Raw genomic sequence first — 26,303 nt, 5'->3', positions numbered from 1 at the left:
AAATTCATATGGACTTTGCATTGATTTACCATGCCTATAGTTTCTAAAAGTCAACTACATCTATTTGGGGAAAAACAAGTTATAACTTCTTTAAAACGTTGCGAGTGTAGCGGATCAGAAAATGTATAGATGGATGGATTGATGAATGGGTCGAAAAAAAATTCCAGACTACGATACACATGTGACACAGTCTTAATGAGAACAACGTATGCAGTGCGCAGAAAGCAAAGCGCTGGCTCCACATAATAGACGAAGGCGACCATTAGAGTAATTTCTCATCTTGTCTAAAGTGTCGGAGCTTGTTCCAAAGTCATGTTGTACATGCGTACATACAATCAAGCCAAACAAGCATTTTCCTCCCTTACGATAAAAGTTGCCAAAGGCCCGATTGCCTGCACAAGATTATCCAAAACATCATCCTAAGAGTTTATTCTTCATAGTTCCACCAGTTTGTGGCACCAGGCTGCCTCTCACAGGTCTGTCCTGGTACTACAACAGATCGGTTGACTGCTTTGAGGGAGGAGGCTCACGTTTAAAAATATTGGTTGCACGCGTATGTTTAACACCTAAACTAGTCACGTTGCGTCATTGTGTGCACTAGAACATTTGTGTTTGTTGACATGGCACTTCCGAGTGAATCTTTTGTCGCACACGTGGCAACTGAACGGTTTCTCGCCCGTGTGCGTCCGCCTGTGCCTCGTCATGTCCCCCTTGATCTTGAATCCCTTGTCGCAAAACGTGCAGGTGAAAGGTTTCTCCCCCGTGTGGCCCCTCATGTGCGTCGTCATGTTCCCCTTGCTCGAGAACTTTTTGGCGCACACCGAGCAAGCGAAAGGTTTCTCCCCTGCATGCGTGCGCTTGTGGGCGATCATATCTTTCCTGCTTGAGAAGGCGGCCGGACAGGCGACACAAGCAAACGGGGGCGCCCTGCTGTGTTTTCTCAGATGCGTCAACATGTTCTCCTTCAGGGAAAATCTCTGGTCGCACACCGAACATGAGAAAGCTTTCTCTCCGGTATGCGTGCGTGCATGCCGCGTCAAGTGTGTCTTGGTGGAGAACGTCCCAGCGCAGACGGAGCAGGAGTACGGCTTCTCCCCTGTGTGGGTTCGCATGTGTAGCAACACGTTGCCCTTTGTGGTGAACCGTTTGTCGCACAAAGAGCAAATGAAGCGTTTCTCTCCGGTGTGCGTCCGGGCATGTCGCGTCAAGTGCGCTTTGGTGGAGAACCTCGCGCCGCACAGCGAGCAGCCGAAAGGTTTGTCGCCGACGTGACATCTCAGGTGAGAGAACAAGTTCTGCCGGTGGCGGAAGGTTTGCGCGCACACCGAGCAGTTGAAGGGTTTCTCCTCGGCGTGACACCGCATGTGGGAGAGGAGGCAATCCTGCCGGCTGAAGGCTTTGCCGCATGCCGAGCAAGCGAAAGGTTTCTCACCCGTGTGGCGTTTCATGTGGCGGTTCAAAATACCCCGGTCGCCAAACGCTTTCCCGCACCCGGAGCAGTTGAAGTGTTTTTAGATTGGCTGTTCTCCTCGGGAGGTTCTCTGCCGTCATCGCTATGAACCGTGATGTCATCAGATGAGTGTGACATCACGTCATCCATATCTGACAGTGGAGCGACATTGTCTGGTTGTGATGTTCCACTGGATTCTCCACCTCGTTCTCCTTGCAATCCTCGGCTGCTTTTCTTCTCCTCACTCGGGTTGTGAGGGCCGAGCTTCGACGTCGTCCTCACTCTTCACAAGCACAACAGTCAAAGGAAAACTGCTCATGTTAGACTCCTCCTGCTCCATATCATGACCGGTCCACACATCCTCCTCTTCTTCTTTAATGCTGGGGGGCTCCGGCTCACCTTGACCCGCCATCATTAGGCGCTGGATATCCAATTGACACATAGAAAGCAAAGTGATGGTTAGAAATGGAAAGTGACAACCTTCAAGTTCATTCACAATAGTTGAGTCAAAAGATGGGGAGCTTTTGGCATATTTTTGTTGTTTTTTTGTCACTTTTGTTTGCAACGTATGTTTTTTTTAATCTATAATTACCTGACAATCAAGCACTACCTTTGTGAGATTTCTTCCTTTTTTGTTTGTCGCTGTGCATTAAAAACAGAGTAGCATTATGGGAAAGAATCATGGCGATGCAATTAACGGACAGCAAACGAAACTTCACCCCCCACCCACACACAATGTCAAACGCAAACGTGCTTCCTACCCGAAGAGGTGGCAGCACTGTTTGCAGCTAGCATGCTATGCTAAACGAGAGCCTCCCAAGGCTAAAAAGAAGAGCTTATCGCAAATTCCTCCTTTAACAAAACGTCACTTATGTGTGTACCGATTGGACACACAAATACAACAAGGATAATTTAAGTAAAATCAAAGGAATACAGACGTTATATTGTCGGCGGCCTCTCTCTGATGGCTGGATGTGCTAACTTCCGGGTTGTTCTTCTTCGGTGGTCGTATTTACATGACGGTACATCGGCGCCATGTTAAGGAAATACAGTAATCGTTTATTGCCGTCAACGTTATTTCTGAGCCGAATATTTTTAAGCATTAACTAAAACAGATAACAATTATGATATATCACATCATAATATAATACACATAAAATATAATAATATAAAAAGTCACACACAGAAGCACATACATCTTTAATTTATGACGACAACTGCTGCATTTTCCCATTTTATGAAAAAAAAAAGGTAACAAAACCAAGTAAGTTGTATCCGACCCCATCTACAGTTCAGACGCTTCCTCCAACTCCAAGTGCTCCTCGGTTTTCCCCGCTTCATCATTTCCAGGCTCAGCACTTTCATCTCCCTGGCTGGTCATGGTGGCGTCACACGTGTCCTGCTCGGCGTTATCGTTCTGCGGCTCGTCCTCTTCATCTTCCGTGTCCATCTCGAATACACGGAGGTGTCTCAGATTTTCACTCAGCTGCAAAGCGGAAGATGGATAATGTGAAAGACGGGTCACAGAGGCTGCGCCCTTCGGTTTGTATGCAGTAATCCCCCATTTTTGTTAAACAACAACTAATGAATGAAGAGTTTAAACTGAAAATACAGTGAAACCTCGTATGTTTACAGCTTTGGCATTCACAATATCATAATGATGTCTTGGGACGTTACAGAAAGAGTACATGTACGCTCTAAAGCCGAGGACAGGTGAATCTTTAGAGCAGCCATGTCCAAAGTCCGGCCCGGGGGGCAAATCCGGCCCGCGGTCGAATTTCATCCGGCCCTCGGCCCCTGTCATAAAATCAGTGCCGTCTGGCCCGCAGGTTGGGCGCAATGGAACGCGTGTTGCATTGACTGAGGTCTCGTAGAGTGGTGAGTGATGTTTCATAGAGTACTGCTTCCCTCTAGTGGCTAAATGGGTAATAGCATTCACTAAATGAGTAATAGCATTTAGACACTAGAGGGCATCACTCACGAGTTAACAAGACATCACTCCGTGTTTATATTGACTGATATGTTATATTTCAAATGATCCTTGCAGTTGTGGATATGTGTATTGCTCGTTCATTTCCCTGTTGTTCGAGTCAAAGGTTTTGTGACTATTGAAAAGTCATGGTGATACATTTTATGTTTCAAATCAATCAATTTGCACTCAGGAGACTTCTGTTTAAGAAAAAGTCAAGTGAATAAGCAGTTGCATGTGATATACCCGTTTCAAATGAACCAAAAGAAATTCTTAAGATTGTTGAAATTAAAATAAAAATGGAAATTTGAAACAGACTGGCTTACTAAAATTTCTTGAACAATATTGTTGTTCAATGTAAAGAATGTCAGCCAAGGTCGGCCCCCCGACATTTTACCACATAAAATCTGGCCCCCTTGGCAAAAAGTTTGGACACCCCTGCTTTAGAGGATTACTGTACAACACGTAACATTGGCACTTACCACGCAGGCTACTTCTCGTATGCCGTTGACTGCTACGAACTGGGCTTTCATGCCCTCCAGTTCCCGCCATTGATTTCCCAGCACCAGGCCTTGGCAGGGAATGCTGCCGCTCAGCTGGTCCAACCTAAAGGTACAAGTGGGAAATATTTGGCGGAGCCTGTGTGGAGGGTAGGGGCGGCCCGGTAGTCCAGTGGTTAGCACGTCGGCTTCACAGTGCAGAGGTACCAGGTTCGATTCCAGCTCCGGCCTCCCTCTGTGGAGTTTGCATGTTCTCCCCGGGCCTGCGTGGGTTTTCTCCGGGTGCTCCGGTTTCCTCCCACATTCCAAAAACATGCGTGGCAGGCTGATTGAACACTCTAAATTGTCCCTAGGTGTGAGTGTGAGTGCGAATGGTTGTTCGTCTCTGTGTGCCCTGCGATTGGCTGGCAACCGGTTCAGGGTGTCCCCCGCCTACTGCCCGGAGACGGCTGGGATAGGCTCCAGCACCCCCCGCGACCCTAGTGAGGATCAAGCGGTTAGGAAGATGAATGAATGAATGAATGTGTGGAGGGTAGCTAAGAAAGTATGAGAGTAGAAACCAATTGAAGGTTGGTGCCATGACCCGGATTGAAAGTTGGAACGGTCCACCCCCCGTCTGTTTGTGCCCTTTAACGCAGTGGTTCTCAAATGTTTTAAACTAAGGGTACTACTGTATACCACACTAGATTATTTTCTTTCGAACACCAAGAACAAAAAAAAAAAAAGTATACGTAATTTAATGTATTGCGTTTGTTGCTATGTGAGAGGGCGAAATGTCACTCGATCTCTGCAACGCACCTCATACTGGGTGTCCAGTTGAATTCAATCTCACACTTTAGGGTGGATGAGAGAGAAACCTGGGCCAGGACGCTGCGACTGTTTTCGTCTTCTGTCCCCTGAAGGACCACAGTCAGCATGTCGTCGCTATAGAAACGAGCATCCAGGCAACCGTAGACGCCGCGGGGCCTGGAAAAGACCACAGAGGATGTCAATCGAATAAACGGCAGCTTACCCCCCCCCCCCCACCTCTCGTCGGATCCGGGTACCACCTCACTCACCCGGGCTCTGTGCTCTCGCCGTCTGAGGCGTCGAGATGGTGACTCAAGTCAAGAGACGAGACACTGTTCGGGATGTGTCTGCCAAAAACGCTTATGTGAGTAAGAAGAAAGAATAAATAAATACTTCCCACCCCCCACCGCACCCCCTCAACAAGATATACTGTGCATATTGTAGTGTCTGTGTGTTAAATATGCCTCTTAAGGAGGCGGGGCATGACGATGTGGTATGTGACGTTGGCAAGTCTGCATGTGAGTGTCCGGGCGTGAGCTGTGGACAACAGCAGCTGTAGAGCGAGTACGCTCATTGCGTTTAAATATGAAATATATTTTATAATGTGCAATTGCTGTCAGGACAAGCCGAAAATCACTACAGCGGTGTATGTTTGCCTTGAAGAGCCTCGTGTGAGACATCAGAAGCTGAAGCTCGATCGGCCCAACTTGGTTCGTTAGTCTTCATAAGCGCAAGGGTGAAAGTTGTGACCCTCGGTAGCTCCTTGCGATTTTTTTTTTTTAATTGTGTAATTGTCCGTTTGTCAAACAGCTCAAGGAATAAAATCAATCAGTGAGTCGTAACTGAAAGCAAAATAATAATAATAATAATAATAATACAATACAATACATGCTGATTTATATAAAAACAAGTTTGGAATCTTGTAGAATGCTGGATAATAAAAACACCACCTGTTTGGGTCACTTGCTTTGCGCAGCAAGTACAGTTTGTGCGGCAAAATGTGGGGCATGCAGAACACCACGTAGTGCATTTTGGCCTTCTTGTCATTCCACCTGTGGAACACACACACACACACACACAGCAATGTCTTCATTACGTGCGATTGATTGCGGAGGTAAAAATATATCTAGATGAAATACAATTTTAATTTAATTGAAAAATATTGTGAAATTGGCGGCCCGGTAGTCCAGTGGTTAGCACTTCGGCTTCACAGTGCAGAGGTAGCGGGTTCGATTCCAGCCCCGGCCTCCCTGTGTGGAGTTTGCATGTTCTCCCCGGGCCTGCGTGGGTTTTCTCCGGGTGCTCCGGTTTCCTCCCACATTCCAAAAACATGCGAGGCAGGCTGATTGAACACTCTAAATTGTCCCTAGGTGTGAGTGTGAGTGCGAATGGTTGTTCGTTTCTGTGTGCCCTGCGATTGGCTGGCAACCGATTCAGGGTGTCCCCCGCCTACTGCCCGGAGACGGCTAGGATAGGCTCTGGCACCCCCCGCGACCCTAGTGAGGATCAAGCGGCTCGGAAGATGAATGAATGAATAAATATTGTGAAATTATGAATGCACTGAACATGTAAGCTCACTTATCTCATTTTACTTACAAGGATGGAAGCTCAAAAAGTCGCGGTGCGTTTTCAGAGCTGGAGGGTTTAAAAAAAAAAAAAAAAAAAGATCAAAAATGTAGAAATGCAATCATAAATGATATTTGGAGTAAGACACCGTCAACAAAGAGGCAAGCCGCCCTACCGTTGTGGTGCTGAATACAGGCGCAGAAAGGCGGACTGCTTCACAGACTTCCCAATAACTTGCTGCGCAACAAAAAAAAAAAAAGAAGTATCACGAGCATTCTCATTTTGTTGAAAAATCCCACAATCTACTTGCACCGCAGAGAGAAAAAAAAAATCCGTTCATAGTCTCACCGCAGGTTTCTGCAGGCACAGCTCGATCGCATTCTCCATCATCCGCTTAACAAAATGCAAAGATTTTTGGGGAAAGGAAGGAAAGAGCAGCGGGCTCTCTAAAGGAAAAAAAACACAACATGAGCATTTTGCAAATGGGGTAACAAAAAAAAAAAAAAAGCATGCAAACAATAATTTTGAAAAATCACCCTTCAGGTGTGCGCTGTCCTGTAAAAACTTAAGCCATTGGTTGCCTTTGGTACTGGGTGGAGATACGAGGTCCTCGTCCTCGTCCTTCAGGTACTACAAATGAACCAAACAATTGCTGTGCACATTTTCCACTGCAGAAAATACCGCAGAAAGCTCGTTTTGGGATATCTTATCTTATCTTATCTTAACAAAGCTATTTACCTGACCCACTCGCTCTACATTGAAGTACTTCCCTTTGCGATCAAAGAGCTGTTCGTTCTGTGGAGTGGAGAGAACGTGAAGACTTGGATGTGAATCTCCAGATTTTTTTTTTTTTTTTTTTTTGCTTGTACCTTGCTGAAATGCTCCGAGAGGAAATCGGCGACAAAGGCGATGTCCTTCTGCGTCATCTTGTTGAGTTCTGGAGGTACGTGCTCGTCGCACATTCTTAGCATCGCTACCGAGAGAAAGAATAAATTTAGTGTTAAAACAAATAATATAAGGGAATAAAAATTTACTGGAAATGCCATTCATCTGTACCCCCGCCCAAAAAAAAAAGTATTTTAAAAAGAAAAATTGCACTTTAATCCTATACACACACCATAATGACATATTTCAATAAAATGATGAAAAATAAAACTGCTTTTGTCAAACTATTCGCTTCAACTGAATGGACATTGTGCCACTACTTGTAGTACACGTTCTTTGGCCACATGGGGGCAGTATAATACAGACATACAGATCTCCATGGAGGTGAGTCATTCTTCGAAGAGGATAAATCAATTACGCCTCGAAAATGATTTGTCTGATGGTGTTGCTCCACTGTTTGTGTTCAAAGATCTGTTCCTGGAAGGGTTATAAATGCCACAAAGTAGATGCCATCCGTTCGCCCGTCTGTGGCATTTCCCATGATGTGTTAGCAATAGACGTAGCAGACTGAAGGGACTATGTGGATGTTTTAAGATCCAAAGTGTTCATTTCCTTTGTGTTGTTTGAGGGTAAACTGCAACCAGGAATGGCGACAAAAAAAAAAAAAATCGGATGTCAAAAAACTCATAATTCAACGTGTACCACAAAGCACCATTGTGCTTCACAAACCTCCCTAGGGTGAATATTGGATACATTCATTCATCCATCTTCCTAACCGCTTGATCCTCACTAGGGTCGCGGGGGGTGGGTGCTGGAGCCTATCCCAGCTGTCTCCGGGCAGTAGGCGGGGGACACCCTTAATCGGTTGCCAGCCAATCGCAGGGCACACAGAAACGAACAACCATTCGCACTCACACTCACACCTAGGGACAATTTCGAGTGTTCAATCAGCCTGCCACGCATATTTTTGGAATGTGGGAGGAAACCGGAGCACCCGGAGAAAACCCACGCAGGCCCGGGGAGAACATGCAAACTCCACACAGGGAGGCCGGAGCTGGAATCGAACCCGGTACCTCTGCACTGTGAAGCCGACGTGCTACCCACTGGACTACCGGGCCGCCATATTGGATACAAAGAAAGTCAAAAAGCTACATACCCACATACAGCCAACGGAAAAAGGCTTTAAAGTTCTTCATGCTCTTGTCGATCACCCTGCATGTCCAAAAAAAAAAAAAAAAAAACAACAACAACAAAAAAATCAATCGCGGATCAAAGTGTCGAGTTTCAAACGAGATTATTGCGAAACCAGCCAAGGAACTTACTGCAGGAGTTCGCTGGTCTTTAATGAAAAGGACCCCACCGCCGTGATGGCGCCTGATTAAAAATAAATTCAAACCGCGTGAAAGATTTCCCGCTCACTTGCCGCAGCGCGAGCGTGGCACGCTACCTTCTATGGCGGCCGAATCCAAGCCGAGGGGTTCGAACTTCTTCTTCCACAGCGACATGCCTTTCACTTCGCTCAGGTGGTAGAGCAGCGCCTCGGAGCCGCTGCCGGACAAGCAAGGCAAAGGTTTTGCCGGATGCGCTCAAACAGGAAAAAGGACACTGAGGAGAAAGATGCTCTTACCTCTGCAGGTGGCTGATCACCAGCTTCTGGATGCTGGAGTAAGAGGACTCGATGGTCTGGCCCAGCTTCTTCAGACCCTGCGATGGAAACGGGAGGAAAAAAAAACAAACAAACACATGTCGTGTAACAAGACGCACCAAAAAAAGTTTCGAGTTGCATTTTGATCAAGTAGTTGAAAATTTGGCTAATTGGGCCACATCAGTAAATCAGGACGATTTATTTTATTTTTTGCAGCTTCTTCTCTAGGTCTTTTTTTTTTGTCCTACTGTAATTGCCTAGTCCAAATTTAAAATGACCTGGCAAAACGACAACAAACAAAATAAAATCAGCAATAGTTTAGTGAACGACTATAGCATTTTTTGTTTGGACAAAAGAATTACTGACCAAAAATGACAAATATCTCGCAAAAAAAACCAACAACCCAGACAATTCATGAAAGAAATTTTGACCCAGAAAGTCAACAAAAACTCACAACTAACGAAAATCTGACAAAACTGGAAAATAAATTAGCCCCCCGCCCAAAAAAAAAAAAAAATCATAAATTACACTTCTGTTCAAATTTGGGTCAGACAAAAAGATGATTTTAAAGACACAAATCTAACACGCATTACAAAATTTTCGAGTTGCACTTTGATCAAGTAGTTGAAAAATTTGGCTAATTGGGCCACATCAGTAAATCAGGACGATTTATTTTATTTTATTTTTTGCAGCTTCTTCTCTAGGTGTTTTTTTTGTCCTACTGTAATTGCCTAGTCCAAATTTAAAATGACCTGGCAAAACGACAACAAACAAAAAAAATCAGCAATAGTTTAGTGAACGACTATAGCATTTTTGTTTGGACAAAAGAATTACTGACCAAAAATGACAAATATCTCGCAAAAAAAAACAACAAAAAACAAACAACCCAGACAATTCATGAAAAAATTTTTGACCCAGAAAGTCAACAAAAACTCGCAACTAACAAAAATCTGACAAAACTGGAAAATAAATTACCCCCCCCCCCAAAAAAAAATCATAAATTACACTTCTGTTCAAATTTGTTTCAGACAAAAAGATGATTTTAAAGACACAAATCTAACAAGCATTACGTGCAAACCTCTTGCACTCACCTTGACCGTCAGCTGGTTCATGAGAAGAGCCTGAAGTTCAGCACTGGAAAGTAGGAACACCAAGTTAGCTTTCCATCTACACAACACCCAAGCGTGCTACAAGAAGGAACTTAAGTGCCCTCGCCTCGATTGCCCCCACAGAAGAAGCTCCAGGAACTCGTCTTGCACCTGTGTGCTTGTGTTTTTTTCCTAGAGTTAAAAACAAAACAAAACTATAATTAATTAATTCATTCATTCATTCATTCATCTCCCGAGCCGCTTGATCCTCACTAGGGTCGCGGGGGGTGCTGGAGCCTATCCCAGCTGTCTCCGGGCAGTAGGCGGGGGACACCCTGAATCGGTTGCCAGCCAATCGCAGGGCACACAGAGACGAACAACCACTCGCACTCACACTCACACCTAGGGACAATTTAGAGTGTTCAATCAGCCTGCCACGCATGTTTTTGGAATGTGGGAGGAAACCGGAGCACCCGGAGAAAACCCACGCAGGCCCGGGGAGAACATGCAAACTCCACACAAGGAGGCCGGAGCTGGAATCGAACCCGGTACCTCTGCACTGTGAAGCCCACGTGCTAACCACTGGGCTACCGGGCCGCCCTAATTAATTAATCGATTAATTAATTAATCACAACGGGGAGCTCGTTAACGCGGCAAGCTGACCTGCACAAACTTGGTGAGTCGGAGGTCCATCTGCATGAGGATTTCCTCCCAGGCCTCGCACATGCACGTGAGCGACAGGTGCAGGTACTGCAGCAACGTGGAGATGTGGGTGAACTTGCGCGCCATCCTGGTGAGCTCGGGAAGGCAGTCGGAGAGCAGGCCCGTGTCCAGCTGAGAAAGGCGAAAGAAGAAGGAACGCCGACGTGGCTGTGTCAGATGAAGACGGGGGGGGGGGGGGGGGGTCCGTAACCGTTCTCACCTGAACAAAGCAAATCTCGGCGTGGTCCTCGGCAGACTTCACCTCCGTGATGACGGCCAGGGACTTGAGGTCACTGGCCAGACTGAGAGTGCGACAGCTTCCGGAAACCTGCGTGGTCAAGTCAGAGATCGGGTTAGGTCCACTCTTCCCGGTTGAAGTTCATTCCAGCACATTTGAAAATGTCTCACTCCGGCTAAAGTTGCAATCTTGTACATCCCGTAGGCGTAAAGCTCCACCTGGCCGGCATCTCCTCCAAGGACGAGTATGTTCAGCCTAGGCAGAAAACAAACATTTTTAAAAAAGCGACAACAAATTTTATTACACTTCTCAACTCCGTAAGTTACCTGACTTCCCCGAGGAGGTTCATGATCTCGTCTGACTTCTCCTCACTGTAGAAAAACACACACCGTGACCGCATGCAAATATTTGAAGCATGCTTTAAAACGAGTGTTGAAAATGGCTTCACCTGAAGAGTTTGGATGTTGTGCTGTAGCTGGAGAACCAAAAAAAAAAAAAAAGTGAGATCAGGTAACCTGAGCAAATGCTGTTTGTGATCTATTTGTCTTACCTCTTGGGGAGGGAGGCTAGTTTGGGCAGAAACAGCTTGGACTCATCCTCCGACTGATAAAAGGAACCGAGGGCGCTAGGGCGCATCAACAAGAAGGTTTTGTCATTTGTAAGTCTCTTGAATGAAATGTCCTTTCAGCACCCTCGTGGCAAAAAAAAAAACCCACCTACCTGCATTCCTCCGTCACCTCCATCCAGTGCATGCAGCTGACGGGCTTGTGCGTGTGGAAGACGTGCAGGATCTCCGCTTTCTCCACACTGCACAACACCACCTGCTTGGTGTCTCCAAGGCTGAAGGCCAGAACTGACCGATCAGGAGAAGAAAAGCGGCAGGAATTCGTCACAAGTTTTCCCAAATACCGCAATCTGACCAATACCACATTAAATCAAAACCAAATAAAAACTAAAAGCGATGACATATCCTAAACCAGGGGTGCCCATTAGGTAGATCCTGATCTACCGGTAGATCTAAGACAGGTCCCCAAGTAGATCCGAGGAGTGTCGAGAAGAAAAAAAACAAACAACCATTTGTGTGTCTTTGTACATGTTAGTAATATATGTTTTGTGTTAATATACACTGCAAACTAATCAGTCTCATTTTCACACAAAAAAAAAATTAAAAAATAAAATAAAGCAGGTAAATCTTAAATTTGTGTGTGTGTGTGCGTGCGCGCGTCGGTAAGGGTAGATCCCGTGAGGTTAGTTGATCAAAAAGTAGATCTTCGATCCAAAAAGTTTGGGCACCCCTGTCCTAAACTATTGCTGTATAAAATGGCATCAAGATGGTTCTGCCAATCCCAATTGAATTTAAAACTGACACATCAAACAAAAGTAAATTAAACCCAACATTGGACTTAACAGTAGAGCGACACAAGCATCGCTCACTTTTGCCATCAGGTCTCCAGGCGAGTGAGGTGATCTCCTTTCCGATGTGCTCGCTGGGCGCCAGGCTCCAAACTCGATGGAAGCTGGCCAAGCGGTGCAACAGCAACTACAAAAAAATATATATATGTATAGACCAGAGACATCATGAAGACACATCACAGTACAACATCCATATTTCAATGCTTCCTTATGTGTACCTCTCCAGTTGTGCTGGCCAGAGCGATGAGATCTCTTTTGGGCGACCAAGCCATACAGAGCACGGGGTTGGGAAGTTGCTTCTCTCCGACTTGCCGGAAGGCAGGCATCGTTGGCGCTAAGTGATGCAAAACAAAACAAGAGAAGTATTAAGCGATCAGTTCTCTTCTACTATTCGACAGTATATGCAAGGCTGGCTAGATCCATCTCGCCGCACCGTAGTGTAAGAAAAAGTGCTACCGCGGTACTTTTAATTTTTAACTTCGCTGTCCTTTATTAAATCAGGTAAAACAATCGCTGTATGAACTGGGGGTGACTGTTTTCCAATTGAGAAGACCATACACGTACAATTTTCTGAGTTTAAATCAAGTTTTAGTCGAGTGAATTGAGCAATCTCACCTTTATTCTCCTCCAACGTTACGTCCAGATTAAATTTTGATGAGTGAGATGAGATACGAGAAAGAACTTCGTTTTGATTTTTCTATCAAGAGGAGAGTTCGCTGATTTGTGTTACTTCGCGGGCAGCGCCATCTTCTTTTCCCATCGACCAATCATCGTGAAGCGACGGGGAGCGGGAAGAGACACATTTGTTCAGAGAGAGAACGGAATATTTTATTGGACTCTGTTTGAGTGAAATGCCATTAATACCTGCTTGCTCATCTAAAAAGTCACGAAACAGTTTATTTTACTTTGCAATTTATATCGGATATAATTAAAATACGTTTATTGCCAGCTATTAGCCATGCTATGGTAGAGACGTCATAAATATGCGACACACGACTCGCGGTGACACACGGAGGAAAATAAGTCGCCTCGTTTGTAGTTAGGGACACATCGCTACGACGTTAAAATGTGCAAAGTCCGAATGTTGAGAACGTTGGTGAAGCAGCGACTAAACGTGGCGGTCGAAGAGATATTTGAACTATTCGAAAGAACTATAGCAGAGTATGAGGAGGAACTTTGTCGAAGCAAAGAGGAGACCGAGCGACAACGCGAATTACTGGACTCTGTTTACAAGCCTCGGGTTGGGCTACAGAGAGCAGGTTTGTTTACTGTTGCTCACATGGTCAAAAGCTCATTTTTCACACACCAAAAAAAATGACAGACCCTAGGTTTTATATGATAAGTTACTTCATCATTTAACGACGTTTGCTTTGACAAATTGGCCTCAAATCCTTCTTGGTCAGATTCTTACAATCTTTGTGTCTGTGCCTGTAGACATTCAGCAAGTGCTCGTGAAGACTCAAGATGAGGTTCCCTCTGACCATAAGCAGAAAGAATGGGGCTCCAATGTGGATGTTAAAGAAGAAGACAAATCAGAAGAGGACATGTGGAGTAAACTGGATGGGGAGACTGACGTTACTGCGGTCACGTTGACTGGTGTTGCTGTGAACCGTGAAGATGCCCAAGCTCCGTCCTCACAGCTTCATCACAGTGAGGAGAACACAGGCAGCAGTTCAAGTCAAAATTGTGGAGGATCACACTCAGATGACTGTGCTCCAACATCAGCTTTGGGCAACAGGATATCACAGTTTTCTGACATAAAAAAAAAAACTCCTAAAAGCGCGCATGATGATGTTAATCCGTTTATCTGCTCTGAATGCGGGAAAGCCTTTGTCCAGAAGTTCACTTTGAACAGACACATAAGGATACACACGGGTGAAAAACCTTTCAGCTGCACAGTTTGTGCTCGGACATTCTCGAGGAAGTCAGAAATGACCACTCACGTTTTGACGCACACGGGTGAGAAACCCTTCAAGTGCGCTGCGTGTGACAAAACGTTCTCCGTGAAGAAATACATGATGGCCCACATGAGGACACACTCCCAGGAGAAACCATTCGCCTGCTCAGCTTGTGCAAAACGTTTCTCGACAAAAGCGCATTTGAAGATACACACCAGGACACACACTGGGGAGAAACCTTTCAGCTGCGATGTTTGCAACAGGAGCTTCACAAGAAAATCGGAGATGATTACGCACACGGCGACGCACGCAGGCGAGAAGCCTTTCGACTGTTCAGTCTGCGCCAAAAGTTTCTCGGCCCGAAAATATTTGATGATGCATATGAAGAGACACACAGCAGGGAAACCTTTTACCTGCACCGTGTGTGCGAAAAACTTCTCCAGTAAAGCTTATGTCATGATACACATGAGGACGCATACCGGGGAGAGATTGTTCAGTTGTGACACGTGTGATAAAACATTCACATTTAAGACCCAGCTCAACAATCACGTGTGTACTCGGGACAAAAACAACAGTAATGACAGCGGAAGACTTTAAATGTTCAAGTGAAGATCCGACACTTTGTGTATCACTCCGTGGTCGTAATGGTCATAATAAACGACTATCATAATCACATCAGAATGTTCCGTTGTCTAATACATGTTATTTTACTTTTAGTACAGTCACTCACAGGTGCTTTGATTTATGAGAAGGGCTGAACGATTTAGAAAAATAATTGAATTGCGATTTTTTTTGTGCCTTCAATATGGCAATAATTTGCAATTATTTTTGTCAACATCCTCTACCCTATTTTTTTAAACAAATACAAGCAGTACGTTAATCTGAATCGCAATAAACAATATAATATTTATTATTTATACATGTTTTCATTTCATAGGTTTGGGCTGAAATAAAGATGAATGAAGCATGAATTATTATGAAGGACAGATTATGTACTTCCGTTAGAATTGTTACTTTACGGAACATTTTGACTTGCGGTCTTTTAAGTCTTCACAAAATTATACTAAACAAGCCAGGCATTAACGTCGTCTGTCAGTAATTCATAAATCAGATTACAAAAAGTAACACTTCTGTGGCTTTACCACTTCAATTTTTTCAAAACAATCAAAATCGGACGAAAAAGGATGAAATTACAGCGTTGGCAGCATCGTAACACGGCTAACATGGGCTCGCTACCTCAAAACCACCGAAGAAGAAAACAACGGAAGTTAGCACCGCGTCTCTCAGCAGCGAGCTAGCGTGACTGTGGAAAACAAAAATGTGCAAAGTGCAAATGCTGCGAGAGTTGGTGAAACGGCGACTGAACGTGGCCGTGGAAGAGATATTCGAACTGTTTGAGAAGACAATAGCGGAGTACGAGGAGGAACTTTGTCGATCGAAAGATGAGAACGAGCGGCAACGCGAACTACTGGATACTGTTTTCACGCATCAGTCGGGGCTAGACAAAGCCGGTTTGTTTACGTTTTCGTCTTTTGTCGTGCACCCGCTATTCTTCTACATGATCATTTAACACCACCGCCTTTGGCTAAGTCGTCTGGTTGCGAGTTCTCATTGTTTGCGGTGGGCGCGAACACGTCCAATATATAGACTATATCAAGCCCAAATTATGTGTTACGGTGTCAGCCATTAAAACATAATTTCCTCTCACTTTTCCAAACAAGTCAATACTGACACGGAAATGATGTGACGCGCATGGTAGATAAACCATCATCGCAAAACTTGTCAACATTATAGACTCGACTGAACGGCGAAAGTGAACATGTCGTTTTAATTGGTCGCAGCTTCTATATCGCAATGAAACGACTTTATTATGTATTTAGTCTTTTTTTCTGTATCACTTAGCATCGGATTATGAGTTAACAATTCACATGGAAAAAAAACAACTATCAATCATGCACGCCAGTATCAGTGGCTGGCATCAGCAGCCCGATACATTGAATTAAGGCCAATAATATCATGATACTGATACCTAGTATCTGTTTGTTACGCGCCCATCCGTGGGCAACACAATCTTTCTCTTCTGCAGATACTCAGCATTTGGGAGAGGATCATCTCCCCGATCCCCAGCTAGAGCCAGCAGAGCCCCCCCACATTAAAGAGGAAGAAGACGTGTGGAGCAGCCAGGATGGGGGGCAGCTTGTAGGTCTGAAGGAGGCAAATGTCACCACTTTAGCGCTTGCTGATTGCCCTGTGAAACGTGAAGTGAATGAAAAGAGAGCTCACTCTTACCAACTTCACCGCAGTCAAAGTGAGGAGAACAAATATGCCGGCGAAGCACCACAGGCACACTCCAGCAGCGCGCCACTGTCCGACATGGACGAGCGTGACGTCACATCATCCGAGACGGATCACAGCGACGACGCCAAAGGACGTTTGAAGCGTTTTATCGACGGCAAAGGTGCCGCTGCCCATCACGACCACCGACTCTTCAACTGCTCCGAATGTGGCAAGACCTTCAGTCGGAAGGGAACGTTGAACCGACACATGAGGACGCACACCGGAGAGAAACCATTTGCTTGCTCGTTTTGCTCAAAAATATTCTCTTTAAAGCATCACAGGGACCGCCACATGCGAATACACACCGGGGAGAAACCCTTTTCCTGTTTATTTTGCCCTAAAAGATTCAGAGACAGGTACAAAATGATGACACACATGAGAACCCACGCTCCTGAGTTACCAATTTCCTCCAGCCCGCAAGCGACAACGGAAGTTGGCGGAGAACACTCTAACGCTCCTCGCTCGCAACGAGACAACCCCGCTCCGCTATCAGACCTGGACGACGCCATGTCGCACTCTTCCGCGAGCGAGCATGGGAACGACGCCGAAGAACCCGACAGTAACCCCAAGAAGTTCATGTGCTCCGAATGCGGGAAACTGTTCGGCCGCATGGGAAGTTTGAACCGACACATGACAACGCACACCAGAGAAAAACCTTTTGCTTGCTCCATTTGCGCAAAACGTTTCTCTTTCAAGGAGCACATGAAAAGACACATGCTAATCCACACGGGCGAGACTTCCGTCTCCTGCGGCGTGTGCGCAAACAGCTTCCGAGATAAATGCGACATGGTACTGCACATGAGAACGCATACGGGAGAGAAACCCTTCGCATGCTCAGTTTGCCGCAAGGGTTTCTCCCGCAAGGACCATATGGTGTTACACATGAGAACGCATACGGGGGGGAATTTCACCTGCCCGGTTTGTCATAAAAGATTCTCCAGTAAAAAGTATGTGATGATACACATGAGGACACACACCGGGGAGAAGCCGTTTGGTTGCAACGCGTGCGATAAGAGGTTCACGTATAAGTACCAGGTGACCAGACACAAGTGTGTCAGCGGCATAGATTTAAACGCACCGGAAGCGAGATCCCAATCATTTTTGTTGAGCGATTCACTTGGGTGATGTACAACACTCTTGATTTCTCACAAACAGACTTTTTTACATCGACCAGAGACGCAGCTATGATGTTCATAATTACCATAAAATCCAGCAAATAACACACACTTGTGTACAGTGCATGTCCCCACCAAAAAAAAAAACATGGCATGCAAGCATTTTTTTTTTGGTCTCTGTACTTGTGTATAATACGGTCCCCCGATTTGCTGGCATCCTTTATTATCAGAGTGAATAATTTGACTTATTAAAGATTCAAAACATACCAACAAAGTGTAAAAGCTTTTAAATCCAAGTTCAAAACCACCCTCTTTTCCCATACCTTCTCTTTCAAAGTATTTTATAAATCATCCTTTTGAAAATGTTGTTCTTGCACTGTATGCTCTTTTGGATATTTTAGTCAGCTATTCATGATGATTATTATGATTCTTATCATTTCTTTACTTTGATCTTAAATAGCTTTAGCTGTGTTTGTAACTGGTTTTAAATGGTAAGTCCACCCAACATTTTTCTTGACGATATTTGTGAGCGTGTTCGTGTGTGTGTGTTAGAGAGCGAGAGAGCTCACAAAATGCTTCATATCATTCTAGGATACAGTCATTCATCAAAACTCAAACAAACCCATGGAGTAAAAATTTGAAACATTCTACAATTCCAAGGGAAAAAATATCAAATATATTTTTATTTCATTCCATACTATTATATTATTACCTTATATTATAACCTTATATTATTGTTATCATCAATACTATTGACCTCATTACATACAGTCATGTTTTGTCCACAAAGGCTTCCCGTAGATACCTTTCAAATATGGCGAGCTCTCAACGCATGCGCAGTAGTACTCACGACGTCGGAGCTACACTTGTTAGCTGCACGTCGCAATCGCGAAGGCTAAAATGTGTAAAGTCCGAATTCTGAGAAAGTTGGTGACGCAACGGTTCAACTCGGCTTTAGAGGAGATATTTGAAATATTCGAGCGAACGATAGAGGACTACGAGGAAGAACTTTGTCGAACAAAAGAGGAGAACGAGCGGCAACGTGAATTACTGTCTGTCGTTTACACGTCTGATGTTGTATCACAGGGGGCAGGTTTGTGCACTTATTTAGTTTGGATGATTCATTAAGTAATTTGCTAAAAATTGCGTATAGGTAACGCCCAAGCCATTTTTTGTATGACTGATTAATATAGTTGCTTTGTTTTTTTTTTTAATACGATTAATTTGTTTTAGTGGACTTTCCGTAGATATCTCAATCACAGTCCTGTATCTTATTGGTTTGCCATAGTGGTACCTGAGTCGTGATGCTTTCAATTTATTTCAAAAATCGTTTTTCTTAATTTCTACATTACTTTTATTCTTTTTTTCGTCACACTGTACTGCGGTGACACTTGAATTTCCACATTCAGTATCTTTAATTTAATGTTTTCAATAAAGTATATATTGACACAAATGTCCCCTTTGTTAATCATGCGAGCATTCTGCTTGTCATGCAGACGTGCAGAGGGTGTTGGTGGAGCATCCAGAAGAAGATATTGTTCCCTCTGAGCAGCAGGAACAGCCACCAGAGCCACACCGCATTAAAGAGGAGGAGGACATACGGAGCAGTCAGAATAAGGAGCAGCTTCCCTTGCTGGAGGAGAATGATGTCACTGCGTTCGCTTTGACAGGCGCCCGTATAAAGAGTGAAGAGGATGACGGTCAGTCCTCACAACTTCGTCACAGTCAAAGTGAGAAGTTAGATCAACACATCACGGAAGGGGAACGCTACACAGGCCCACAATCACAACCAGATCAATTAGCTCCACTGTCTGATATGGACGACATGATGTCACACTCTTCTGACACCGATCACAGCGACCGCACCAAAGAACCTTTGAAGGAAAGCTCCGAAGGTCATAGGATGCGTCACGCTGACAACAAGCACTCCAACTGCTCCGAATGTGGGAAAAGGTTTGCCCACAAAGGAGCTTTGAAGAGGCACATGAGGACACACAGTGGAGAGAAACCGTTCAGGTGCACCGTATGCACCGAAGGCTTCTCCTTGAAGGGCAACATGAAAAGACACATGGCAACCCATTACGAGCCGAGCAACGGCTTGACACGTCACGTGACGACCGTTCAGTTCGGCTGCTCCGAATGCGGGAAAACGTTTGGCCAGAAGGGCAATCTGATCACCCACATGAGAACGCACACCGGAGAGAAACCTTTTGCGTGTTCGTACTGCGACAGAAGATTCCACACGAAGCTTCACGTGAAGAGACACACGGCCATTCACACCGGCGAGAGACCCTTTTCCTGTTCGTTTTGCGGGAAAAGTTTCCGGGAGAAGTACGACGTGATGAATCACAGCAGGACCCACACTGGTGAGAAACCTTTCGCCTGCTCCTTGTGCGCCAAGGGTTTCTCTCGAAGGTCATATCTGAGAATACACATGAAAAGTCACACTGAGGAGAAAGCTTTGAGCTGCGGCAAATCCGCTCAACACGTGACAACAGAAGCTGACGGAGAACGATGTAAAGAGCTCCACGCACAACCACAAAACTTTGCTCCACTTACAGAAATGGACGATGGGATATCGTACTCTTCAGACACTGATCACGCTGACGACCACAGACATCATGTGCAGTAGCTGTGATTGATCAGCTTGCCCACCATACTCCATGTAGCAGATCTGCCCATAAACGAGGTCTGAATGATTCTGAAAAATAATCTAATTGTGATTGCGCGTTGGTCTTACATCATCAGCTTACACACAAGGTGCTGCCACTGCTCCAATTGTACCTCCAAATGCAGCAGACAGAATTTTTTGCACCTTCAGTGTATTACCACGTTGTGCCACAGCAAAACGCCGCATTACTGACTGCTTCTGTAAGCCATGCGACGTGATTGACAGCAAAAATAAGAGGTAGAGAAAGTCCACCACGAATATCTTCCGTAGTGGTTGTTCAGCAGGAACAATACATGACTGTCAGTGTTGGATGGGTTGCAGTTTTTAGTGAGTTAATGTAGCTAGTGGGATGTTTGAAGGTATACAATTACTTTAGCATCAATGCTAAAGTCTGTTCGCCCATCTACGTTATTGGCTAGCTGTCTTATGTGGATCGGGTGAACATTTTTGTGCTCAAATATACCCTGTTTAATTCTATTTTATTATTATTATTTTAATATTATTATTGAACAAATAATCCATGGTCAAATACGTGAGGAACAGAGAAATTATGTGTGAATAAAATAATTTTGGAATGAATACATTTCTTTTTACAATGGAAGAACGTGAAAATGTGAAATGTATTGAAACAATCATTTCATAATTACATTCATTAGATATTTATTAAATTTTTAGGATAACAAGATTATATGAAATAATTTGAAAATCTGAACACGTTTGTAAAGTTAATTTTCATTTTACTTCATGAAAGTAAACGGGTTCAAACTCTGAGCCTATGGAGTAGTAATTGCGGAAAAGTAGGTGGCGGTAGTGAGCTATCGTCGCCTGTGAACTGCTGTTAAATGCAAAGGAGTAGGAGGACGAAGAAGAAGAGCCCACTGTGTCCTTACCTTAACGTGTACGGTTGGATTACGGTTCGCCGTCGCTTTTGTCAAAAAAAGAGGCACATGTTTACGTGAAACATGTGTAAAGTCACAATGTTGAGGGAGTTGGTGAAGCTTAAGCTACACGTAGCCGTCGAAGAGATCTTCGAACTGTTCGAGAAGACGATTGCGGAGTACGAGGAGGAATTCCGTCGAAGCAAAGAAGCCCGCAAGCGTCGGCGTGATGAGGAACCAGACGCCGTTCTCAAACCTCGTGCTCGACTGCGAAGAGGTACGGTTGTCCCCACATCCTCAGGTTCACACTGTAAGCTTTCTTGAACCGACGCGCTCGTCGTCCGTCGATGAAAGCAGATGCCACTTATGAAAAATGATCAAGTGAAAACCGGCGTATTAGCGTTATGGACAATCAAGAAAGAAACCGCTAACGGGATAATGACTAAGCAAATATCACCCCCACCGCTATTGAAGGAATAATTGTTTCCAAGTTATCACACGTTTGCTAGTATTTAATCGTTTGCAGCGAAGAAATGCTTCCGCTTACAATGAAGATATGATCGCAACGAAGAAATGCTAACGCTCTTTTAGCTATGCTCATGCTTGCAATGAAAAGAACGGCTTTTGCTTTTGCAGTGTGTGACAGTTTGGGGACACGATCATATTTCCAGGAAATGGGGTCGGAAAGAGGTTGGGAAGGGGTGTCGAGCTCATTTTTGCCCGCGAGCCACGTTGGAGTTACATCTTCCCTCGGAGGGCAGAGACCGTGAAACCAAATGAATATTCTTTCACAGCAGCAAATTTATGAAAAGAAGAACTTGTTCTACAACTTGTACTTCTTTACAAGTCCAATGAGACGTTGGAATCCACACTGCGGGAAAGAATTTTCGGATCTGAATGATCGGCGCCAGTGAGGAGATACAGACCAAGGACTCAAGGCTGTCTGGAATTGTCGGCGGCCGTCTCTCCAAAACAAACAATGCTATCTGGCGTTTCCCCTGGATGGAAATACGCATGGAGTCTAGCCCACCCCCGCCCCTTCTTGGCCATGGACTGATAAGCTCATCATGACTGTCTTCATGATGAGCAGACCTCGACGAAGCAGCTATGACCTGTACACGCATACACATACACACCGTCTTTATCGCTCCGACTCTTTTTTTATCCTCCCCCTTATTACATGTTATGTCTAGTAACTGTCATATGCTTATTTATGTGCAAGCGTCTTTTTTTTATCCTGGATTTAAATTATCCTCAGAAGAGGATAGTTCGAGCGTGTTTTTTTTCCCCCTCTCCCTACCCAGCGTTTTCCTTTCTGAATTCTCACTGTAATTTCCCCATTGCGGGACAAATAAAGGGATGTCTTTATCTTATCTTATTACTTGTACACTACAAGATAAGAAAACCTTTATTTGTCTCACAACGGAGAAATTCCCAAATTCACAGCAGCAAATGTATGAAAAGAAGAACTTGTAGTGTGTGTTTTTTTCAGTTTTGTGTTGTTTCATGGAAATACGTTACCTAATCGTAGTAAGTAGGAAAGCAGGCATATGGTTGTAAAGCAGAGGAATGAATATGTCAAACAAATGCATAAGCAAGGAGCAAAATGTATATTGATGATGCTTGTTAGCTATTCCGCGATGGCCGTCATCAGATTACATGTCAAACTGCATAGGTAAAGAGAAAAATGCATACCGACGATGCCTGCTAGCTATTCTGCGATGGTCATCATTGGATTAGCGAAACGCGTACTGGTAATGACTGCCATCGTCGGAGCGCAAATGCGTATTTGGAACTGAGAGTCGCTGCTTGGAATTGAAGCGGATTTACACGGGACAGGAAAAGTGAACCAATCCCTTTTTTTTTTTCGTCAACGGATGCTACAGCTTCTTGTTGACTTTGAAACTTAGCTTGTAGCCGGCGCGGGCACATTTTGAGCATGGCGTCTCTGATCCACTGGTGAAAGGCCGCTTTGATTCGCTCCGCTTTCATCTCAAACTGCTTCAAGCAACAAAGCGTGTGAGGGAAAAGCGGTTAGGACTGCACGACTGTGTTTTTTTTTAATGTTATGCTATTTTATTTTGCTTTATGTTAACTGTTTTGTTGGCTGCTTTGTTACGGCTGTTGTGAAAGCGCGCGATATAAATTAGCATGTAACCAGATGTAACTTAAGCTAGCTACTTGGTGTTTTTGTAATCATGCACACGTGTACGTCATTTTATTTTTTTTTTCATTCATTTGTTTCGTTTGTTTGTGTCATGTAGGTGTCTGGCCTGCGTCAGAGGGTACTGAGGAGGAGGCGGAACGGGGGGAGCCACCAGCCAAAAAAAACATGATGGAGGGGAGGATGACGCTCAGGGCGAGTCAACGCAAGACGACGCAAGCCAATGGGGGACCTTGTGAAGATCCCCGCCCTCCACCGGACTACTTGGCTCCCATCTCTGACACGGAAGGCCTGGCTTCAGACTCCGACAACAGCCCCGACATCCGCCGCGCCAAACAGACGACGAAAAAGAAGTCCAAGTGCCGCGAATGCGGTAAAACGTTTGCCCTCAAGGAAGATTTGGAGAAACACGCGAAAACGCACAGCGGGAAGAAACCTTTGAATTCCGCGGCTGTCGCTCAACCGTCCCAAGCCGTCGGATCTTTTACCTGTTCGGTTTGCGAGAAGAGTTTCCCGAGTCGGGACGGTCTCGAATCTCACTTGGGAACGCACGCCGAGGAGAAAGCGGCGCCCTGCGCTAGCTCCGGTCAACAAGTGACGACGAGAGCCGCCGGCGGACAACGGGACCAGTCGGCTCCAAATCTGGATAACGTGACGTCAACCTCCGATCGCGAACGGGACGGCAAAGGACCTTCGCGGAAAAAGAAGTCAAAGTGTTCTCGCTGCGACCAAACATTCGCCCGCAAAAGAGATTTGAAGCGACACGCGAGAACGCACGCTAGGAATCAACCTTCGAATGCCGCTAAAGCATCCGACGGAGTCGAATCTTTCACCTGCTCGCTTTGCACGAAAACTTTCCCCAGCGGAGACCTTCTCATACCACACATGCGAACGCACCAAGAAGAGAAACCGGCGGCCTCCGGTAGTTCCCGTCAAGGCGCCGGGTCGAAAAGCAAAAAGCTCCGGTCACTCCCGGACAAGTCGGCGGCGGTCGCCAAACCGTCCGATGAATATTTCGCCTGCTCGTTTTGTCCCCGAACCTTCACGACTCGAGACTTGCTCACGTCACACGAAAAAACTCACACCGAGGAGAAACCGGTCGCCAAAGCGTCTGCCGGCGTTCAAACTTTCAGCTGCTCCGTTTGCGTGGAAAACTTCTCGAGTCGAGAGCTCCTCATATCACACGTACAAGCGCAGCACACGAAAGAAGAACCGGTGGCGGCCTCCGGTATTGCGCCTCAACACGGGGCGACGGAAGATAAAAACGTCCACTCGCAGCCGGATAAATCGGCGCCGGTTACGAAACCGAACCTGGCCGAGAAATATTTCACCTGCTCGTTTTGTCCGAAAATCTTCACCACCAGAGACTTTCTCAATTCGCACAAACGGACGCACACCGAGCTGAAACCGCCCGCCTCCGCCGGCTCGAGTCGACGCAGCGCGCCGGAAAGTCAAAAGCTTCAGTCGCCGCCAAACAAGTCGGCGGCTGCGGCGGCGAAACCGTCCGAGGCCGATGACTATTTCGACTGCTTGGTTTGCTCGAAAAGCTTCACCACTCTCGACTTTCTCACGTCGCACTTGCAAACGCACGCGGGCGAGAAAAGGAGCCCTCGTCCAGGCCCGCCGTCGGACGCTAAAAAGCTCCACTCGCGACCGGACAAGTTGCCGGCGGCAACCGACAAGGACGTCCAGACTTCGGACTCTTCCGACTCCGACGACGGGGTTAAAAAATCTTTGGACGAGAAGTGTTCGGAAAATGGCGAGATGTTCGTCCGCAAGGCGTACGTGGACGGCGGACGCACGGGAACGCAAACCGGAAAGAAGGCGCTGAATGGCGCCGGTGTGACGAAACTCTTGGTGACCGTTAAATCGCTCAACTGCTCGGTTTGTACGAAAACTTTTGTGAGTAAGGAATTACTCGTTGCGCACATGCGAGGACACGGCGGCGAAAAAGCGCCGCCCTCCGCTCGTCCGAGTGGCCGCGTCGTGACGACGGAAGAGAAGAAGGGAGATCGCGGCGGAGGCGGGCAATCCAGACCCGCGGGCCTCTTGGCTCCGCTGTCGGATTCGGACTTGACGTCGGACTCGTCTGAAGATGAGCCAGACGATGACGGTGTTTCTGCGACGACGACTCAGAAGTCTTGACGGTGAAGAACGCGGCAAAATAACGGAAGACCGAAACCTTTTTTTTTTTCTTGTTCGGTTGTCAAAAATGATTTGACCATACGAGCCATTTGAGCCAACATTTGGTTGCGCGCAATGTCGAGAAACCTGTTGCTTGCTAATTTTATTTTGAAAAGTTCAATTTTCCGTGTTCAGTTCCTGTCCCGCCAAAAACTCCAAACTTGGGGTTATGAAGCGTTTCAATGTTTTTACCTGAGGAGTTCTATATTTAGTCTGTATTTTGACTCGTTCATTGCCAGTGACGTGTATAGACGTCAAAAGATATAAACACTATATATTTGTTTTCTTTATTTTTTTTAAACTGGGCTGGTTGTGAACGAGTTGCTGACCGTAATGGGAGGAGGACACTACAGCAAATGGACAGACACTGTGGTGTCACGCCAAATTCTGCCCCCACCCCCTCCCCATACCGTTCGATTGATCGGCTCTAAACTCTTCTTACACTGCCAAATGAGACGTTACAATTGTAGCTCCGTGACGTTCAAGGTTGCCTGAAATTGTTCCTGGCCTGTTCCTCGAATATCTCTTTTCTGGACTTTCCCCCGGATGAAAAACTTGACTTCAAGTCCACGTGCGGCTGCTGGCCTTGCGTTTTCAGAATAACGCCGCCAATGTGTTTTGCCCATGACATATTCCATCCCGATTCTCGGCATTGAGCGGAGTCTAGTTAGACATGTCATTCTCTCAGTTGTGCTTCAGCCTTTGTGCGCTGTATGACCATGTCTGTGTTTTAATGTTTTCATAAATCTGTTATTTGTTATCTGTAGTTTAGTCAATAAATTCTTACTTTCTTAAGAACGCCGTTTTATGT

At 45.5% G+C, this 26,303-nt stretch overlaps 6 protein-coding genes across 8 annotated transcripts in view; 4 read left to right on the top strand and 2 right to left on the bottom strand.

Moving 5' to 3' along the window:
• sh3rf1 (SH3 domain containing ring finger 1) overlaps window positions 1-26,303 on the top strand; it is a 160,163-nt gene that overhangs the window by 111,492 nt on the left and 22,368 nt on the right. The window lies entirely within an intron of this gene.
• On the bottom strand, window positions 177-2,382 carry LOC127605897 (gastrula zinc finger protein XlCGF57.1-like). Of its 2 annotated transcripts, none has more exons than XM_052073761.1 (2): window positions 2,043-2,382; window positions 177-1,871 (listed from the first exon to the last, which is right to left on the bottom strand). In XM_052073761.1, exon 2 carries the CDS (start codon window positions 1,446-1,448, stop codon window positions 576-578), a length of 873 nt encoding a protein of 290 aa, XP_051929721.1. In that variant the 5' UTR covers window positions 1,449-1,871; window positions 2,043-2,382; the 3' UTR covers window positions 177-575. The 2 variants fall into 2 exon arrangements, with proteins under 2 accessions (XP_051929721.1, XP_051929722.1); XM_052073762.1 differs by having other exon boundaries at window positions 2,212-2,382.
• On the bottom strand, window positions 2,634-13,020 carry anapc4 (anaphase promoting complex subunit 4). The gene is made up of 27 exons (XM_052073774.1): window positions 12,861-13,020; window positions 12,464-12,579; window positions 12,267-12,372; window positions 11,553-11,685; window positions 11,383-11,457; window positions 11,281-11,307; window positions 11,159-11,203; window positions 11,003-11,087; window positions 10,815-10,922; window positions 10,556-10,726; window positions 10,020-10,084; window positions 9,896-9,938; window positions 8,787-8,863; window positions 8,607-8,707; window positions 8,482-8,533; window positions 8,316-8,371; window positions 7,144-7,247; window positions 7,013-7,069; window positions 6,811-6,904; window positions 6,623-6,720; window positions 6,450-6,511; window positions 6,305-6,343; window positions 5,659-5,760; window positions 4,978-5,055; window positions 4,718-4,885; window positions 3,902-4,025; window positions 2,634-2,936 (listed from the first exon to the last, which is right to left on the bottom strand). Exons 2-27 carry the CDS (start codon window positions 12,569-12,571, stop codon window positions 2,736-2,738), a joined length of 2,379 nt encoding a protein of 792 aa, XP_051929734.1. The 5' UTR covers window positions 12,572-12,579; window positions 12,861-13,020; the 3' UTR covers window positions 2,634-2,735.
• Window positions 13,091-14,824, top strand: LOC127605889 (gastrula zinc finger protein XlCGF57.1-like). The gene is made up of 2 exons (XM_052073749.1): window positions 13,091-13,504; window positions 13,680-14,824. Exons 1-2 carry the CDS (start codon window positions 13,312-13,314, stop codon window positions 14,738-14,740), a joined length of 1,254 nt encoding a protein of 417 aa, XP_051929709.1. The 5' UTR covers window positions 13,091-13,311; the 3' UTR covers window positions 14,741-14,824.
• Window positions 15,380-20,726, top strand: LOC127606177 (zinc finger protein 629-like). Its single transcript, XM_052074261.1, has 4 exons — window positions 15,380-15,654; window positions 16,230-17,602; window positions 18,469-18,688; window positions 19,092-20,726. Exons 1-4 carry the CDS (start codon window positions 15,462-15,464, stop codon window positions 20,225-20,227), a joined length of 2,922 nt encoding a protein of 973 aa, XP_051930221.1. The 5' UTR covers window positions 15,380-15,461; the 3' UTR covers window positions 20,228-20,726.
• LOC127605877 (zinc finger protein 84-like) lies at window positions 21,100-26,290 on the top strand. 2 transcript variants are annotated; one of them, XM_052073730.1, is made up of 2 exons: window positions 21,100-21,421; window positions 23,409-26,290. In XM_052073730.1, the coding sequence occupies exons 1-2, from the start codon at window positions 21,229-21,231 to the stop codon at window positions 25,451-25,453; spliced, it is 2,238 nt and encodes a 745-aa protein (XP_051929690.1). In that variant the 5' UTR covers window positions 21,100-21,228; the 3' UTR covers window positions 25,454-26,290. The 2 variants fall into 2 exon arrangements, with proteins under 2 accessions (XP_051929690.1, XP_051929689.1); XM_052073729.1 differs by having other exon boundaries at window positions 21,100-21,454.

This window comes from Hippocampus zosterae, chromosome 8 (assembly GCF_025434085.1).
Source record: "Hippocampus zosterae strain Florida chromosome 8, ASM2543408v3, whole genome shotgun sequence".
Lineage (NCBI taxonomy): Eukaryota > Metazoa > Chordata > Actinopteri > Syngnathiformes > Syngnathidae > Hippocampus > Hippocampus zosterae.
This window is presented reverse-complemented; position numbering and strand designations above follow the sequence as displayed.

Coding starts and splice junctions, on each gene's coding strand:
- LOC127605897 (XM_052073761.1), bottom strand. CDS start 1,448: ATGAAACGCCACACGGGTGAGAAACCTTTCGCTTGCTCGGCATGCGGC.
- anapc4 (XM_052073774.1), bottom strand. CDS start 12,571: ATGCCTGCCTTCCGGCAAGTCGGAGAGAAGCAACTTCCCAACCCCGTG. Junction 12,373..12,463: donor TGGCCAGCACAACTGGAGAG/GTACACATAAGG, acceptor ATTTTTTTGTAG/TTGCTGTTGCACCGCTTGGC. Junction 5,056..5,658: donor AAAGCAAGTGACCCAAACAG/GTGGTGTTTTTA, acceptor CGTTTTTGGCAG/ACACATCCCGAACAGTGTCT.
- LOC127605889 (XM_052073749.1), top strand. CDS start 13,312: ATGTGCAAAGTCCGAATGTTGAGAACGTTGGTGAAGCAGCGACTAAAC. Junction 13,505..13,679: donor GGTTGGGCTACAGAGAGCAG/GTTTGTTTACTG, acceptor CTGTGCCTGTAG/ACATTCAGCAAGTGCTCGTG.
- LOC127606177 (XM_052074261.1), top strand. CDS start 15,462: ATGTGCAAAGTGCAAATGCTGCGAGAGTTGGTGAAACGGCGACTGAAC. Junction 15,655..16,229: donor GTCGGGGCTAGACAAAGCCG/GTTTGTTTACGT, acceptor TCTCTTCTGCAG/ATACTCAGCATTTGGGAGAG. Junction 17,603..18,468: donor TGTTGAGCGATTCACTTGGG/TGATGTACAACA, acceptor TACACTTGTTAG/CTGCACGTCGCAATCGCGAA.
- LOC127605877 (XM_052073729.1), top strand. CDS start 21,229: ATGTGTAAAGTCACAATGTTGAGGGAGTTGGTGAAGCTTAAGCTACAC. Junction 21,455..23,408: donor CACATCCTCAGGTTCACACT/GTAAGCTTTCTT, acceptor TGTGTCATGTAG/GTGTCTGGCCTGCGTCAGAG.